The 16,125-nt window shown below is 40.8% G+C and overlaps 1 protein-coding gene across 4 annotated transcripts in view; it reads left to right on the forward strand.

The window, feature by feature from the left end:
- Positions 1-16,125, forward strand: part of LOC117345742 (tyrosine-protein phosphatase non-receptor type substrate 1-like) — a 118,332-nt gene that overhangs the window by 86,019 nt on the left and 16,188 nt on the right. Inside the window, exon 1 of one of the 4 annotated variants that reach the window (XM_033914831.1) lies at positions 2,867-2,944. The exons of the other annotated variants lie outside the window; for them this stretch is intronic. Coding sequence (XP_033770722.1) covers position 2,944 — 1 coding nt within the window. The 5' untranslated portion in view covers positions 2,867-2,943. Of the gene's footprint in view, positions 1-2,866; positions 2,945-16,125 lie in introns of those variants that run through there. 4 annotated transcript variants of the gene reach the window in all.

Here is a 16,125-nt window from a genome sequence, read left to right on the forward strand (position 1 = left end):
GGCAAAACAAGAGATATTGATGGCTGTATGACAGCATAGGAATGTCCATATTATAAAAGGCCACACAGACATTCATTTGAAAAATGAGTCTAAATGGTTAGATCAGCCAGCAGAGAACCAGAGGATGTTATTCAAATCTCATTGCAGCTCTTTGTGATTTTCATCTTTCTTTTTCTTTTTTAAATTCAGGGTTAGAAAAATATTTACTGTGCCTTCCCTTACTCCATCCACTGGAGAACGGCTCAGTTGGAGCACTTTTCTGTAACTTGGACATGCCAAGTACCAGATTTATATACAGGACGTCCATCATATTCTGAAATTGGAGATGGATGTCCACCTAGAACATGATCCATTGTCATAAGGACATACTGCAGTTTTAAGCATCCACATCCTGGCTGAATAATACCAGAATTTGGATATCTATGCAATATGGATGTCTAAATGCTGGTTTTCAGACATCCAAAACATAGAGTCTAAAAGTGACATCTTTGATGCAGAAATCCATTTTTAGGTGTACATTGAAGGTATTACTTTTCAATAAGCAGCCCTTAGATCTAAGTCCTTCCATCACTGTGCCAAATTTATATACCAAATGCACCACACAAAAAAACTCATTCTTCGGGGGGAACTCCTCCACACCCGGACAACCGTTGATGGATCGGTTTCTGATGAGCTCACTGGCAATTGAAGGAGGGAGGTATGTGCCCGCTGATGCTCCATTGGAAGGAGCCACTGGAGCCCTGGGCTTTGAGACATTTCTCTCCCCCCCAGCAGCTCCTTCACTGCTGAATCCAGTGTTGGACAGTGTTCAGCGTGAGAGAGTCGAGTGATCGATGAGCTCGGCGTCTCCACACGGAGGGGGCCATAGCGCTGGACAGGACACCAAGACTACATTCTCTGGGGCCGATGAGACCATAGACTCCGCGGCAGTGACTCTTGGAACTATTTGGAAGAGCCTTCAGAGACTCAAAGCAGCGGCTACGAAATCATCTGAAGACATCTCTAAGGTAGCAATTAAATTGGAAAAATTTATCTTCTTCTGCACAAAATATTTAATTAGAAATGCACAGAAAATTTGAATTAGTGGACAAAGAAATTTCTTCACTAAAAACTATTTCTTCTACCATGGTTCAAGATAGAACTTTTCTTCAACGAAAAATTGAAAACTTGGAAAATTTTAGTAGAAGACTGAATTTAAGAATGTTGAATTTTCCTAAGCTAACCTTGGGTACACCTATGGAAGCTTTCAAAAGATATTTAATGGAGACATTAAAAATTTCACCTGAATGTATGCCACCTATAAATAAAATATATTACTTACCACGGAAATCACAAAATTCTCACCCTCAGGAATTAGATTTACATAATTTAACTGGTATTCTTGAGACTTCTCAGGAAGAAATTCAATATCGAGGCACTATGATTGTTTCATTGGTGTTTGAGCAGGATTTAAACATGATAATGAAAACTTATTTCTGTTTTTCCCAAGAGTGGAGGAAATTATTCCTGAGCATGAGGGAAGAGACAGCAAAAATGGAAGCAACCTTCTTATTAAGTTATCCTTGTAAATGTGTGATAAAGTTTGCAGGAAACAAATATGTATATTTTGTACCAGTACAGCTTCGTAGTTTTCTGGACTCAAAAAAACTTGATCAATTAATAAAGAGCAGCTAGATAGATTATGCCGGGATTAATCATATTAAGCCTTTTACCTACAGTTGATTAACATTGTTATGAGATCTCCTTATCTTTATTATCATCTTGTCTTCTTAAGTGTGACTTTAGTGGTCTAAGGAAGAGTACATATAATTACTGGATGATAATTGCATAATTGAAAAATTTTTTCACTTATTGTTTTATGTTTTATTATTCTTCATGCATTATGCAATATGTACAATATTTTGATTCTTGTTAAATTATCTCTCTGATTTTCTGTAGTAAGAAGATTCTTGTGTTATATGTTGAAATTAACAAATAAATAATAATTAAAAAAAACAACTCATTCACTGACCTATCTCAATCATTGGGGTGAGAAACACAGAAACATGATGGCAGATAAAGATCAAATGGCCCATCCAGTCTGCCCATCCGCAGTAACCATTATCTCTTCCTCTCTCTCAGAGATCCCACATGCCTATCCCAGGTTTTCTTGAAATCAGACGCAGTCTCTGTCTCCCACCACCTCTACTGGGAGACTGTTCCACTCATCTACCACCCTTTCTGTAAAAAAATATTTCCATAGATTACTCCTGAGCCTATCACCTCTTAACTTCAGCCTATGCCCTCTCATTCCAGAGGTTTCTTTCAAATGAAAGAGACTCAACTCATGCACATTTACACCACATAGGTATTGTCACAGGGCTGCCCCCGTTCCTAGGGAGGAAGCCTTGCCAGAAAAGGGAAATGGGGTTAAAGCCCTTGAAAGTATTCCTAAGCCTGCTAAGGAGAGTCCCAAAGCAGCTCCTAGGAATACTTACAAGCCAAGCCTTCCAGCAGTGAAACGTCCTAACGCCCTGCCTAAAGTAGGCAGATTTGGTTTAGTTTCACCTAAGCCAGTTATAAGAAAACAAGTGGAAAAACTACATCTCCCAGCAGGCATAGAGCCAGGGAAAGGAAAGAGCAGGGCTGGAATACAAGCCGCTCCCAATCAGGCTCAAATTGGTTTAGGCCAGGTGAGAAGGGCTCGGAGGGTAGGCTACCCTAACACACCTGCAGGAAGGAGTAATCGGCTTCCTGCAGTGAAAGAAAAGGTAGTAGTTTTCTCAAAGCAGGGGAGCCAGCTCCAGAAGCAGTTGGAGGGCCAGCCTCAGAGTACACACCTGCTCCCGACCCAGCAAGCCAGAACCAGTCAGCAGGTTGCAAGCCCCGAGAATCAGGAAGCCACAGTCTACCTCCTAGCTACCAGCCCAGGCAGAAGTTGGTGAGATAGAAGCCACAGAGAACAGTGAGTCTGTGTTTGGGCAAGACACTGAGATGGCTGATGAGGACCTTGCTTATAATATGGAGATAGGAGAAACAGAGTTGCCCAGTATAGAAGGAATGGAAATAAGCTAATCTTTGCTGTTAAAGAAAGCTGGGATATAATGTGGACTGTGTACTTGATTAAGAGAAGGCTGAGATTTTTGTTTGAAGAAAATTTTACAGTTGGGACAAGTTTTTTTTTTCTCTTTTGGAGATAATGGGCTTGGAACTGACAATTGTTTGTGTTTTGAATGCTGCAATGATATACCAGGTGATACAAACCTGAAGAAGCCTGTTTGAAAGTTTTGTTTTGATTTTGATCAATAAAGAATACCAGGAAATTGCACCACTGTCATAGGACCTGGTTTTTTTTTTTTTTTAAATTATTCCAATACCAAGCTACCAATAGAACCTCACTTAGCCGCTCGGCTGAGGTTTTGTGTGTACTGGGTAAGGCCACTTGCTGAGCACAGCTTGGCCGTGCCAGGTCACAATATGTAAATGTCTCTGTCATATCTCTCCTCTCCTGCCTTTCCTCCAAAGTATACAACTTGAGATCTTTAAGTCTCTTCCCCATTCGCCTTATGATGAAGACCACGCACCATTTTAGTAGCCTTCCTCTGGACCAACTCCATCCTTTTTATATCTTTTTGAAGGTGCAGCCTCCAGAATTGTACACAATATTCTAAATGAGGTCTCACCAGCATCTTATACAGGGGTATCAAAACCTCCTTTTTCCTACTGGTCATACCTCTTCCTATACACCCTAGCATCCTTCTAGCTTTCGCCATCACCTTTTCAACCTGTTTGGCCACCTTAAGATCATCACATCCAAGTCCTGCTCTTCTGTCGTGCACAAAAGTTCTTCACCCCCTAAACTGTACCATGCCTTCGGGTTTTTGCAGCCCGAATGCATGACCTTGCATTTCTTAGCATTAAATTTTAGCTGCTAAATTTCAGACCATTTTTCAAGCTTCGCCAGGTCTTTCTTCGTGTTACTCACACCTTCCTGGGTTTTGGTATCATCCGCAAAGAGGCAAATATTACCTAACAGCCCTGCAGCAATATCGTTTATAAAAATGTTAAAAAGAACAGGCCCAAGAACAGAACCTTGAGACACAGCATTTCAGTCCTTATTTTGCCCACAAGAGGTTTTTACATCCCAGACAACTGCTCCTCCGAACCTAGTTATAGTTCTGGAGGGAAAGCAGAAAGGAAGAACTGGAATAGAGATTTCAACTACCTGGCTTTCTGCCCCTCCCGCTCGCACCTGATTATAGTTCTGGAGGGAAAGCAGAAATGAAGAGCAGTGATGGAGATTTCAAATCCTTTGCTCTGCACTCAGCCACAGACACATGTGGCTTTTATTGAACACATGGACTTGCTGGCTGTGGTCAGGGCTGGATTAATGGGTAGCCCAACTAGGCACGTGCTTAGGGCCCAAAGTTATCAGGGGGGATTTTTCCTTTGGCAACTTGGGCCCCCGGGGAAAGATTGGCAACACTGCCTGCCCCTTCCTCCGGAAGATCGACAACACTGCCCTCCCCCCACCCCAGCATCGATAGCAACGAACCGGAATAAGTGATGTCGGAGGGGGTGGACTGGCAGACACAGGGAGCTGCTGTAAGGTCGTGCAATGACAGCGTCTGTCGGCTTTGCTCAGGGAAGAAGTAAGTGACATTGGATGGGGTGGACCGGCAGACACAGTCATTGTGGGACCTTGCAACAACTCCCCGCATTTGCCGGTCCACCCCCTCCGATAGTCACTTATTTTGTTTTCTTGCTGTCTATGCCAAGGTGGGGGGGGAAGGGCCAAGTGTACTTGTGTGCCTAGGGGCCCTTGACAAATTAATCCTGCCCTGGCTGTGGTGTACAGTATGTCACCTTAAAGAGATTCCTGGCTTAGATGATAATTATGAATATCTAGGCTATCTAGCTAAATTAAGTGGATAAATTAGGCTACTGAAATGACTGTCCTAAAATTGAAGTTTATCTGGATATTTTAATTCAAGGGTGTCCAACCTTTTGGCTTCCCTGAGCCGCATTGGCCGAAAAAAATGTTTCTGGGGCCGCACAAATGCTGCAGCAAGACAGAGGAGGGAGCCGACAAGATGGTAAACACCCAGGGGCAACAGAGGAAAACACTGGTAAACAGTGGTAAACACCGGGGCCACACAAAATACTTCATGGGGCCGCAGGTTGGACACCCCTGTTTTAATTAGTTATATTCAGTGATATATTTATCTGGTTAAAGATAGCCTCATACCTTATCTAGATAACTTTAACTGAACACTGGCATGCTGAATATTGACCCCTTTAATGGTATTTCTAGTTTTAAGGGAGGATTTGGTGGAGATATTTAACCCTTTGTAGCCAAAGGATACTTAGCTAAAAAAAAAGATGTGAAGGAAACATACAGATTAATTAGAGTATATGATATTATATCAAATAATATGTTTCTAATTAATCATTATTTTATGCATGAAAGTTCCATAGAACCCACTTGCAAACTGCCATCAGTTACTAGGCATCATGAGGTTAAATGTCCCACTTTCTTTTGGTATATTTCTTTCACTCATCTGACCTTATTAGGCTTATTAAGCTGCTTATTTTATAGGGTGCAACCCACTCCTCCCCACATCCTTTATTCTGTTAAATTCACCTCCTTCCTATAACTGAACTTCAAATCATGACCTTTCTTGAAGCCTGCAACTTTGGTTTTGCAAACGCCATGCCACTGAGGAGATGCTACCTTCTTCACCTGCTCCTCTGCTGCATGCCAACACAGATCCATGCTTCTCTCACAGGTAAGCCTGCTTTCTTCTGTTCCAGATGCACAAGGGAATATCTTGTCAACTCCCACATGTGGGATCAATTGTGTTTCATGAGGTACATAGGAGTTAGCTCTAAGGATGCTGAACACCTCTTATATTAAGCAAGCTCCTTCATTGTGTCCAGGGAGGGCTAATTTGTCTTGTGTTTGGCATTCTCAGCCATTATGAAATTTTGGCGCCTATAATGGAGGACATCTGAAATACTACTACTACTACTATTAATTATTTCTATAGCGCTACCAGACGCACGCAGAGTCACAAAGAATAAGAAAACAGTCCCTGCTTGAAAGCTTACAGTCTAAACAGGCAAGACAGACAAACAGTGTCATGGATACAGTTAAGGGGAACGGTTAATCAGCTGGCTGGGTTGGAGGGCAGAGGAGTAGGGTTAAGGATTGAAAGCTATATCAAAAAGGTAGGTTTTCAGTCTGCTTTTAAACAAGGGAAGGGGCTTGATGAACAAACTCGGGGAGTTTATTCCAGGTATAGGAGGTAGCTAGATGACAGAAACGAAGTCTGGATTTGGCAGTGGAGGAGAAGGGTAACGTTAAGAGCGACTTATCTGAGGAACGGAGTTCTCTGGAAGGTGTATAAGGAGAGAGAAGCAAGGAGAGATATTGAGGGGCAGCAGAATGAACACACCTGTAAGTCAGCAATAAGATCTTGAACTGTATGCGATGGCATCTGAAATACTCTCATCAGCTCTTAGAACTCTGAAAAACATTTTTGTCTTTCAAACCCCTTTGCCATGTGCTATTCAGATTATTGCAAAATGTAAGAGCTTACTTTGATAGATAATGCACATTGTTTGCTCCTAGTTCACACAGTTGGACAGAATTCTAGTAGCCTGTGCAAATACAAACCAATAATAGGAGCCAACATGTTTCACCTGCAGAAGGTTTTTTCAAGGCTTATCATCCCTTAGCAAGCTTTACACCAACATATCGGACCACTGATGAGAGTATTAATTAACATTCAGTGGTCCGATATATCAGTGTAAAGCTTGCTAAGGGACGATTTGAAGATGATAGCCATCGGAACTGGAATAGTTGTCAATTGAACGTTATTTTACTTAATTCTATCTTTAATTTATTTTTTCATTACTTGTTTGATTATTCATTTCCATCGACATCTCTACTTTTTTATTTATTTTTTTCCATAAATTATTTCTTGAGGTACTTTAGTTAGATTGTGAGCCTTTGGGACAGTTAGGGAATTTCCAAGTACCTATCTTATGTATTTATTTCTATTCATTGTATCTTTTAATTTCATCATTTTTGTAAACCGCTTAGAAACCTCACGGTTATTAGCGGTATATAAGAATTAAATTAAATTAAATGATAAGCCTTGAAAAAATCGTCTGTAGGTGAAACATGTTGGCTCCTATTTCCCTGAAAAGAAGACCACAATTAAAAGCTAAGTACCCTTGAAATATGCTAGAAGTTTGTTAAATAAATAAAAATTAAAGTTTGTTACTAAAAAATTGATAGCAGGCTCCAGTGAGGAGGTAGTACATAAAGCCTAGGGCAGTAAAAATGTTTGAGCCCAGGTAGTACTTCTGAAGAGTTGGGGATTATACACTGGAGGTGAGGAGTTTGAGATATATACTAAGTTTGGTACATATCTTGGTGAGAGTTTGATTGGTAATTCTCACATTTATATAAAAATTGAGTGCCATTTGGATAATTGACTACATTGTAAGTAGGCATGGTCGTTGAACTTATCGCAGCAAGGGGTTTTCCTACCGTGGCCACCTGTCCCCCCCCTCACCAAACGATCCCCAAATCACATATATCCTCTCCATGTTACCTTCCAATTTTAACAAGTCGCTTTATCAATGGCTCATGAAAAAAACTCTCTGAATTTATTTGTAATAACAAAAAAACCAAGAATCTCTCTTTCCAAATTGAGGGCTTCTAGGGACAATGGAGGTATGAACTTTTCGGATTTCCACTTTTATAACATTGCTTCTCTTGCTAAATACGGAGCTTATTGGCTTCAAAATCAATACTCACTGGAAAATCCCACTTGGCTAGAAGTTGAGGCACATATATGCTCTCCTTTTCCCTTATTTGCTCTTTGTACCATGCATATTCCTAAACAGCTTAAAAATTTTACTTTGTTGAATGCAACACAACATGCATTTGATTACCTAGATAAATCAGCTGATATATCTATACAGTATATTGTCTTCCTCCATGACAATCTGGAACAATCCAAAAATCAAATATAAAGCCAAATCTTTTTGCTAGGTAAAATGGCAAAAAGCCAGAATTTGATATGTGCAACAACTATTTTGCAATGATTCTCTGATTTCCTTTTCACTACTAAGTGAACAATTTCCACAAATTCAACATTATTATACACAATGGCTATTACTGGTTTCTGTCATTAATAATATTGATTTGAAATCCAATTACACAAATACATTAAGCACTGTTCAAAACTAGAGTGATTTGACCATTGTTTAAGGGAAAGCTTTTTCCTTCATTTATCAGGTTCTAAGAGATCATCAATATAACTTTCCACCTGAATTTGTGAATCAATGGTCAGACAAACATACAACTCAAATTTCAGACTTGGACGCACGTTTGTACTGTTCTAGAATTAATCGTCCATTACTTTCTTCAATTTTATCTCAAACCCCTTTATTTTCTCATATGGCATGCAATATGGCACAAACCATCTCGCTTCTGTGTTCCTATTTTCCTCATTTCTAATATCTCCCCTATGTATCTGGCATTGCCCCCCCTATGTCCATATACCATCCCCATGGCATGTCCCCTTTATGTCTCTGTCCCTATGCCCCATGCACATAATTTCCCCTCTTTCTGTTACCTTCCTGTGTCCAGATTTCCCCTATCTTCCTCTTCCATACCAGTGTGTCTCTTCTTTTCAACCCCATCTAGCTTCTTTCCCTCTTTATTCCACCCCCCTGCTTCCAGCATCTGGCTTACCTGCCTGACCTCCCCTTTCTTTCCTGCTGTGAGTTTCTTTCTTTCCTTCTTCATCCCCTTGGCCCCAAATTTTTTTTCCTTTCACTTCCTCCTTCCTAGTTTGAGCCGGGAACACACGCGATCATGCGGGTCCAGCAGCCCCCACCCGCCCGATCGCAGCGTATAGCCAGCTCCCTCCCTCCACCTCACCTTATATTCCGAGTTTGCCGGCTTTCTTTTTCCCGAGCGCCACGTGTTCAAAAAGACGTGCACGCGCGGCTGCGCGAGTTGATCAATCTTCTCCTCTCCTGCAACTTCCTGTTTCCGGTTGCGTCAGAGGAGAAGATTGATCGACTTGTGCAGCCACGCGTGAACGGCTTTTTGAACACGTGTAGCTCGAGAAAAAGAAAGCCGGCAAACTCGGAATAGAAGGTGAGGTGGAGGGAGGGAGCTGGCTAAATGCTACGATCGGGCGGGTGGGGGCTGCGGGGACCGCGCGATCCTTGATGCCTCACTGCAGAGACAAGACCATTCACCGCTCCACGGGGCGGTGAATGGCCTTGTCCCCGTCCCCACAGCGACTGCTATTTTTCTTTCCCTGTTTTGGTGGGTTACCCGCGGCTACTCGTGGCTAGCCGTGGATAACAATCACTGTGTCATTCTCTATATGGAATCTATCTCCTTTTAACTTTAGAGTGCCCTCTCATTCTCTCTACCTTGGGAGAGGGTGAACAACCTGTCTTTACTACGTCTATTCCCTTCGTTATCTTGAATGTTTCTATCATGTACCCTCTCAGTATCCTCTTTTCAAGGGAGAAGTTTCAAGTTTCAAGTTTAATATTCATTTGATGAATCGCTTATAACAATATCTAAGCGATGTACATTTTAAAAACCACCAGAATGTGGTAATACGATTAGAGTAACAAAAAATTTTAAACAAAAGACAAATAACATTGGACAGACAAGAAAGGTTGGGGAGGAGGGGAAAAGTTACAATTTTTATATTTAGAATTTAACATCAATGGGAAAATACATTGGGTAGTAGCGGGTTTTAATAGAAAGAAAAGAATATGGAAACCTGAAGTATTACTTTTCATGCATCAAAAGCATCTTGAAATAAGTATGTCTTTAAAATTTTCTTAAAAGAGACAAGGTCTGTTTCATTTTTGATAAAATTTGGAAGAGAGTTCCATAATGTAGGGGCTTTCACGGAGAACATATCATTGCGTCGTGTGCCTATTATTCTAAGCGATGGGATTGAGAGCAGTTGTGATGAAGAGGATCTTAGGGAACGAGATGGTCTGTATGGGATAATCATTTTTGCTATAAATTGGGGTTCGTTGAAGCTCAGTGTTTTGTATACCAAAAATAAAACTTTAAAAGTTATTCTATGAGTTATGGGGAGCCAGTGTGATTTGATAAGTAAGGGAGTGACATGGTCGAATTTTTTTGCATTGTGAATTAACTTGACTGATGTATTTTGGATGATTTGGAGACGTCTGTTTTCTTTTTGTGTTATGTTAATTAGAAGAGAATTACAGTAGTCCAATTTAGAAATGATAAGAGAATGAACTAAGATATTGAGTGATTTAGAATCTAAAAAAGTAGAAATGGATCGTAAAAGCCGTAATCTGTAAAAACATGTTTTAACTATTTCGCTAATATGGTTATGAAATGAAAGATCAGTATCAATTGTCACACCAAGAATTTTAAGCTTAGTGACCGTTTCTATAGGAGTGTTGTCAAGAGTAAATGGTATTTTTTGAAGTATGTCTCCTTTCCAAGTGAAAAGCATTGTTTTTGTTTTTTGGGTGTTTAAAACCAATTTGTTATTGTTTAACCAGTTTTTTATTATTTCTAGTTTATCATTAATTATTTTTATTTCTTCTGTATTTTCTGGGTTGAGAGGATGCATGAGTTGGATGTCATCTGCGTATGAAAATGTTGTAAAACCTAATGACTGTGAAATCGTGATAAGCGGGGATAGGAAGATGTTAAATAGAAGAGGAGACAGTATAGAACCTTGTGGAACACCGAATGCTGTTGAGAAGTTTTCAGAAAAGGTTTCGTTGAATTTTACTCTAGAGGTACGATCCGATAAATAAGATGTTAACCATTTTAGGACTTGGCCTTCTATTCCTAATGATTGCAGTCGATTAAGAAGAAGTTCGTGATCTACAGTATCGAAAGCTGCAGATAGGTCTAGAGAGAAGAGTGCAACAGATTTATGATGGTCGAGAAAGTAATGTATGTTAGTAACGAGACCTATCATAGAGTATTCAGTGCTGTGATATTTTCGAAAGCCGGTTTGGTTGGGGTGTAACGCATTAGATGATTCGATGAATTCCGAAAGCTGTTCAAAGACAAGTTTTTCGGTCAATTTCATTAAAAAAGGTATATTTGAAATAGGGCGATAATTGGATGGATCATCTTGATTGGATTTGATGTTTTTTATTATTGGTGTGACTATAGAAGTTTTCCAAGCGGTAGGGACGGTGGCTGTGGAGAAACTATGATGTATAATTGAAAGAATGAAAGGGCCAAAGTAAGGAAGAAATTTTTTTAGATACAACGGCGGAATAGGTTCTGTAGGGGAGCCTTTTAGATTTATTGAGGCCCAGTTTCTTTAATCTCTCACTGTATGGCAACTCCTCCAACCCCTTAACCATTTTAGTCGCTCTTCTCTGGACCCTATTTCCTTCTTCATATACGGCGATCAGTGCTGAACACAGTATTCCAGGTGGAAGACTATTAAAGACATTACTAACTGCACCTTTGATTTAACCTTTGATATGATTATCCTTCGATCTCAACATCCCTGCTTTGTTAACTCTGAGACCCTGATTCTGCAAAATGCTTCTAAAGTTAGGCGCCGTTTAGGGGGCTCAGACGTCCTTTGTAGAATCGCGCTCAGCAGAGTTCAGCACTGTTTAGGTGTCTAACTTTTAGGCATCCTTTAGAGAATCAGGTTTTAGGTGAGATTTAGACATCCAAACAATGTCCTTAATGTTATAATATTTTATTATTATGTTATTAAAATGGTGATTTTATGCTGTTTTTCATTATAATTGGAACACCCTTCCGGAGGCCGTGATAAGAAATAGCACAGTACAGGGTTTCAAGGATGACCTGGATAGGTTCCTGGAAGACAAAGGGATTGAGGGGTACAGATAAGAGCAGTGGAAGGTTTAGAGATAACTGTAGAGGTAGGCAATAAAATTAGTCAGGGACCGCTGACCAGGCAATATGCCTGATGGGCCGCCGCGTGAGCGGACCGCTGGGCTGGATGGACCTCTGGTCTGCCCCGGCGGAGGCGACTACTTATGTACTTATGTACTTAATTGTAATACTAGGAGTTGGATCTGTTTAATGCTTTTATTTATTTCTCTTTCATCAGACAGAGTGACTGGGATTCAAACTAACAACATTAGGATAGAAGGGGATAGATTTAACCAATGTGCTACAGAGTGAGCTAGCAAGCTGCATAGCAATTGTAAAACTGGGTCTTTTAGGTATTGTAAGGAAGTCTAATGTTGAGCACAGTTTAGGCTTCAGATAGACCTGAGTTCCATGGGCGGAACTTAGGCACTCTTTGGACATTATTCCGGAACTTAGGCACAGTTTGGATGTTCTTAATGCAATCTGCTAAATTGTTCTCTGGGGTTTTATTTTTGCTTTATTAAGCTCAAAATACATTTAATAAGGCACCACAAAACAGGGCACATCAAAACAGATATATTGCATGCAAAACCTATTTTTGTGGACAAACAGCAATTTGCTAATTAGAGCAAAACAGCTTTTTGCTAATTAGAGGAAAAGATCCATTAATTGAAGAACAGCACATGAAAAATATAGCTTTAGTTTTCTTGCTAAAAAGCTACTCTATTTTTCTGACTAAATAGTGCTCCAATCAGCTCATTCTTGAAAGTAAAGATAGCACATGAAAAAATTATAGATTGCATACATAACTTCATTTGCAAAAGCTTAAGAACAGGAAACCCCCCCCCCCCCCCAAATACAGACCTTAATGTAGCTTCTACTTCATTGCAAATGGAGGTTTGCAGCTGCATAATGGTGACCTCATTGTGAGATTATCAAGGTGCACCTGCAAGGTAGAATGCCACAATTAAAAAAATGTGCTGGGGAGCTGGTTGGGATTTAAACCTATGACCTCTGGAAGAGAAACACAGAGCTTTTACTGATTGAACTATAGCAGCTTCCAAGCAGCTGTCTCTGACTGCCCTGTGATATGATAGCTTAGCAGAGACCAGTAGATCGTGAAGGCACCGCGAGTCAATGGTGGAGCCCATCCTGGGATCCAGTGATAGATTCGCGTTGCCTTCTGATCTACCTGCTTCCCAACCCTGTAAAGAGGACGCTGAAGTGCTGGGCCGACCAACCTTCCTCACCCGACATCAATTCTGACGTCGGAGAGGAAGTTGGGGCCAGCCAATCACTGCCTGGCTGGCCCGGAACTTCCTCTCCGACGTTAGAATTGACATCAGGTGGGGAAGGTTGGTCGGCCCAGTGCTTCAGCATCCTCTTTACTGTGGCGGCAGACTGTTCCCCAATAGCGGCAGTGGTGGCGGTCTTGGGGTAGGGCAGGGAGACAGAAAGAAAGGGGAGGGGCAGGGAGACAGAAAGAAAGGCAGGAAGATGGACAAAAAGGGAGCATGGAGAGAGAAAGACAGGGAGACAGACAGAAAGGGGGCATGGAGAGAGAAAGACAGGGAGACAGAAAAACAGGAAGGGGGCATGGAGAGAGAAAGACAGGGAGACAGAAAGGGAGCATGGTGAGAGAAAGACAGGGAGACAGAAAGAAAGAAAGGGGCATGGAGAGAGAAAGACAGACTTACAGAAAGAAAGGGGGGACAGGGAGACAGAAAGAAAGAAAGGGGAGGGGCAGGGAGAGAGGAAGAAAAAGTTTGGGGAGGGAATGAGGTCTGGAGGAGAGGAACCATACAGGAGGCTGAAAGAAGAGAAGAAATATTGGATGTAGAGTCAGAAGAAGAAAGTGCAGAGACTCATGAAATCACCAGACAACAAAGGTAGGAAAAATGGTTTTATTTTCAATTTAGTGATCAAAATGTGTCCGTTTTGAGAATTTATATCTGCTGTCTATATTTTGCACTATGGCCCCCTTTTACTAAACCGCAATAGTGGTTTGTAGTGCAGAGAGCCTATGAGCATCGAGAGCAGCACAGGACATTCAGCACAGCTGCCTGCACTAAAAAATGCTATTGCAGTTTAATAAAAAGGGAGGGGTATATTTGTCTATTTTTGTATAGTTGTTACTGAGGTGACATTGCATAAAGTCATCTGCCTTGACCTCTTTGAAAACCCATGGAATATAAATGATGATTAACATTTTCTCTGCGTACAGTGTGCATTGTGTTTTTTTTTTAAAATTTTATTGTTGGTAGATCATTTTGACTTGGTCATTTTAAAAGTAGCTCAGAAGCCCAAAAATTGTGGGCACCCCTGCTCTAAGCTATCATATCACAAGGCAGTAAGAGATACTTGCCTGGAAGCTGCTGTAGCTCAATCAGTAAAAGCCCTATGCTCTTCTTCCAGAGATCATAAGTTCAAATCCCAACCAGCAACCCAGCATACATTTTAATTGTGGCATTCTACCTTGCAGATGCACCTTGATGATCTCACAATGAGGTCACCATTGTGCAGCTGCAAACCTCCATTTGCAATGAAGTAGAAACCATGTAAGGTCTGTATCTGTTTTTAAGCTTTTGCAAATAAAGTTATGTATGCAATCTACTGTATTTTTCGGACCATAAGACACACCGATCCATAAGACGCACCCACCTGTAGAGGAGGAAAAACCAAGAAAAAAAAAATTTGGTTCAGAATTTTTTTTCTTCTTGGTTTTTCCTCCTCTACACATAGATGCGTCTGGTGGGCTGGTGCTGGGAAGCCCAAAACAGCCTGAAGAAGCAGCCTGCATCCCGAAGCTGCCCAAAGAAAGGCCTCCCCAAAGCCACTCGAAGAAAGCCCCCCCCCCAGAAGCCACCCGAAGTAAATGACTGCAGCCAAACACAGAGCAGCGCGGGACTTGGCAGGAGTACAAAGGTTGCACTCCTGCATTATGCGTCGCATCACTCTACAGAGAGGCAGCCGTCCAGCAGGACACCGCACTGGACCAATGCTTCTTAAGAGAGGTACGGGGTGGGGGGCTCGCGGTGTATTCGGTCCATAAGATGCACCCCATTTTGAGAGTGGAAAAAGTGTGTCTTATGGTCTGAAAAATACGGTATACAGTATATTTTTGTCATGTGCTTTATTTCCTGAATCCACCTGTTTTAAGAATGACCTCATTGAAGAAATCTTTAGTGAGAAAAAAAGGGTAGCTGTTTAGCAAGAAACATGAAGCTGTTTTTTTTCATGTGTTGTGCTTCAATTAATGGATCTTTCCCTCTAATTAGCAAATAGCATTGCTGTTTGCCCAGAAAAATAGAAGGTTTTGCATCTTTGTATTGATGTACCCTGTTTATGTGTGGCTTATTAAATGTAATTTGCGCTTAATAAAGCAAAAATAAAAACCCAGAGAGCAATTTAGCAGATCACATAAAGGACATCCAAACTGTGCCTAAGTTCCAGAAGAACATCCAAAGAGTGTGTAAGTTCCATCCATAGAACTCAGATTTATTTGAAGCCCAAACTAAGCTCAAAAGTAGACCTGGTTTTCATTCGCCTATAATATACGCATCATATGGACGTGCTAGCTCGCTCAGTGTTATGTAAATGAATCAAAGGACACCCATATTGAGTCATTTCCTAAACCTCGCCCACGCCTATTGAGTTAGGCGCAAGATTTAAACATAGGTGTCCATGAAATTATGGCTGCGTCAACAAAGTGGCGTTTATGTCTTTTGGACGCCTAAATACCAATTATCGCTTGTTAAGACCCTTAATTGGCTCATTAGCTACTTAGAGTAGACACCTAAAGCATGCCTAACTTTAGGCATGCCTTAGGCGCCCTTTATAGAATCAGGGCCTGAGAGTCCACTGAACTTGATAGACTCTTTGTTTGCAGTAGGCATTATGCATATTCTGAAAAACTGGAAATCAGCTTCTTTGTTAGACTACACCTTCTGGTGGAATTCTGTATGTCTTTATAAAAAATATGAACAATTTGCAATTGGAAAACACAGCATTCCCTTAATGCCTTCATCTAAATCCCCTAAACCATCACCATGGATTCTCCTTGATTGAGATGTACAGAAGAACCATATTCGCGTTTCCTGACCATTTTGTTCTTATTTACACTCTCTCATTGTTTCTAATTTCTTCCTACTCTCACATCCCACTCTTCTCTTTTGGTTTATGATTATAATTATTATTATTAATAATAATAATAATATTAATAAATAATAATATTA

Source organism: Geotrypetes seraphini, chromosome 11 (genome assembly GCF_902459505.1).
Source record: "Geotrypetes seraphini chromosome 11, aGeoSer1.1, whole genome shotgun sequence".
NCBI classification, from domain to species: Eukaryota; Metazoa; Chordata; class Amphibia; order Gymnophiona; family Dermophiidae; genus Geotrypetes; species Geotrypetes seraphini.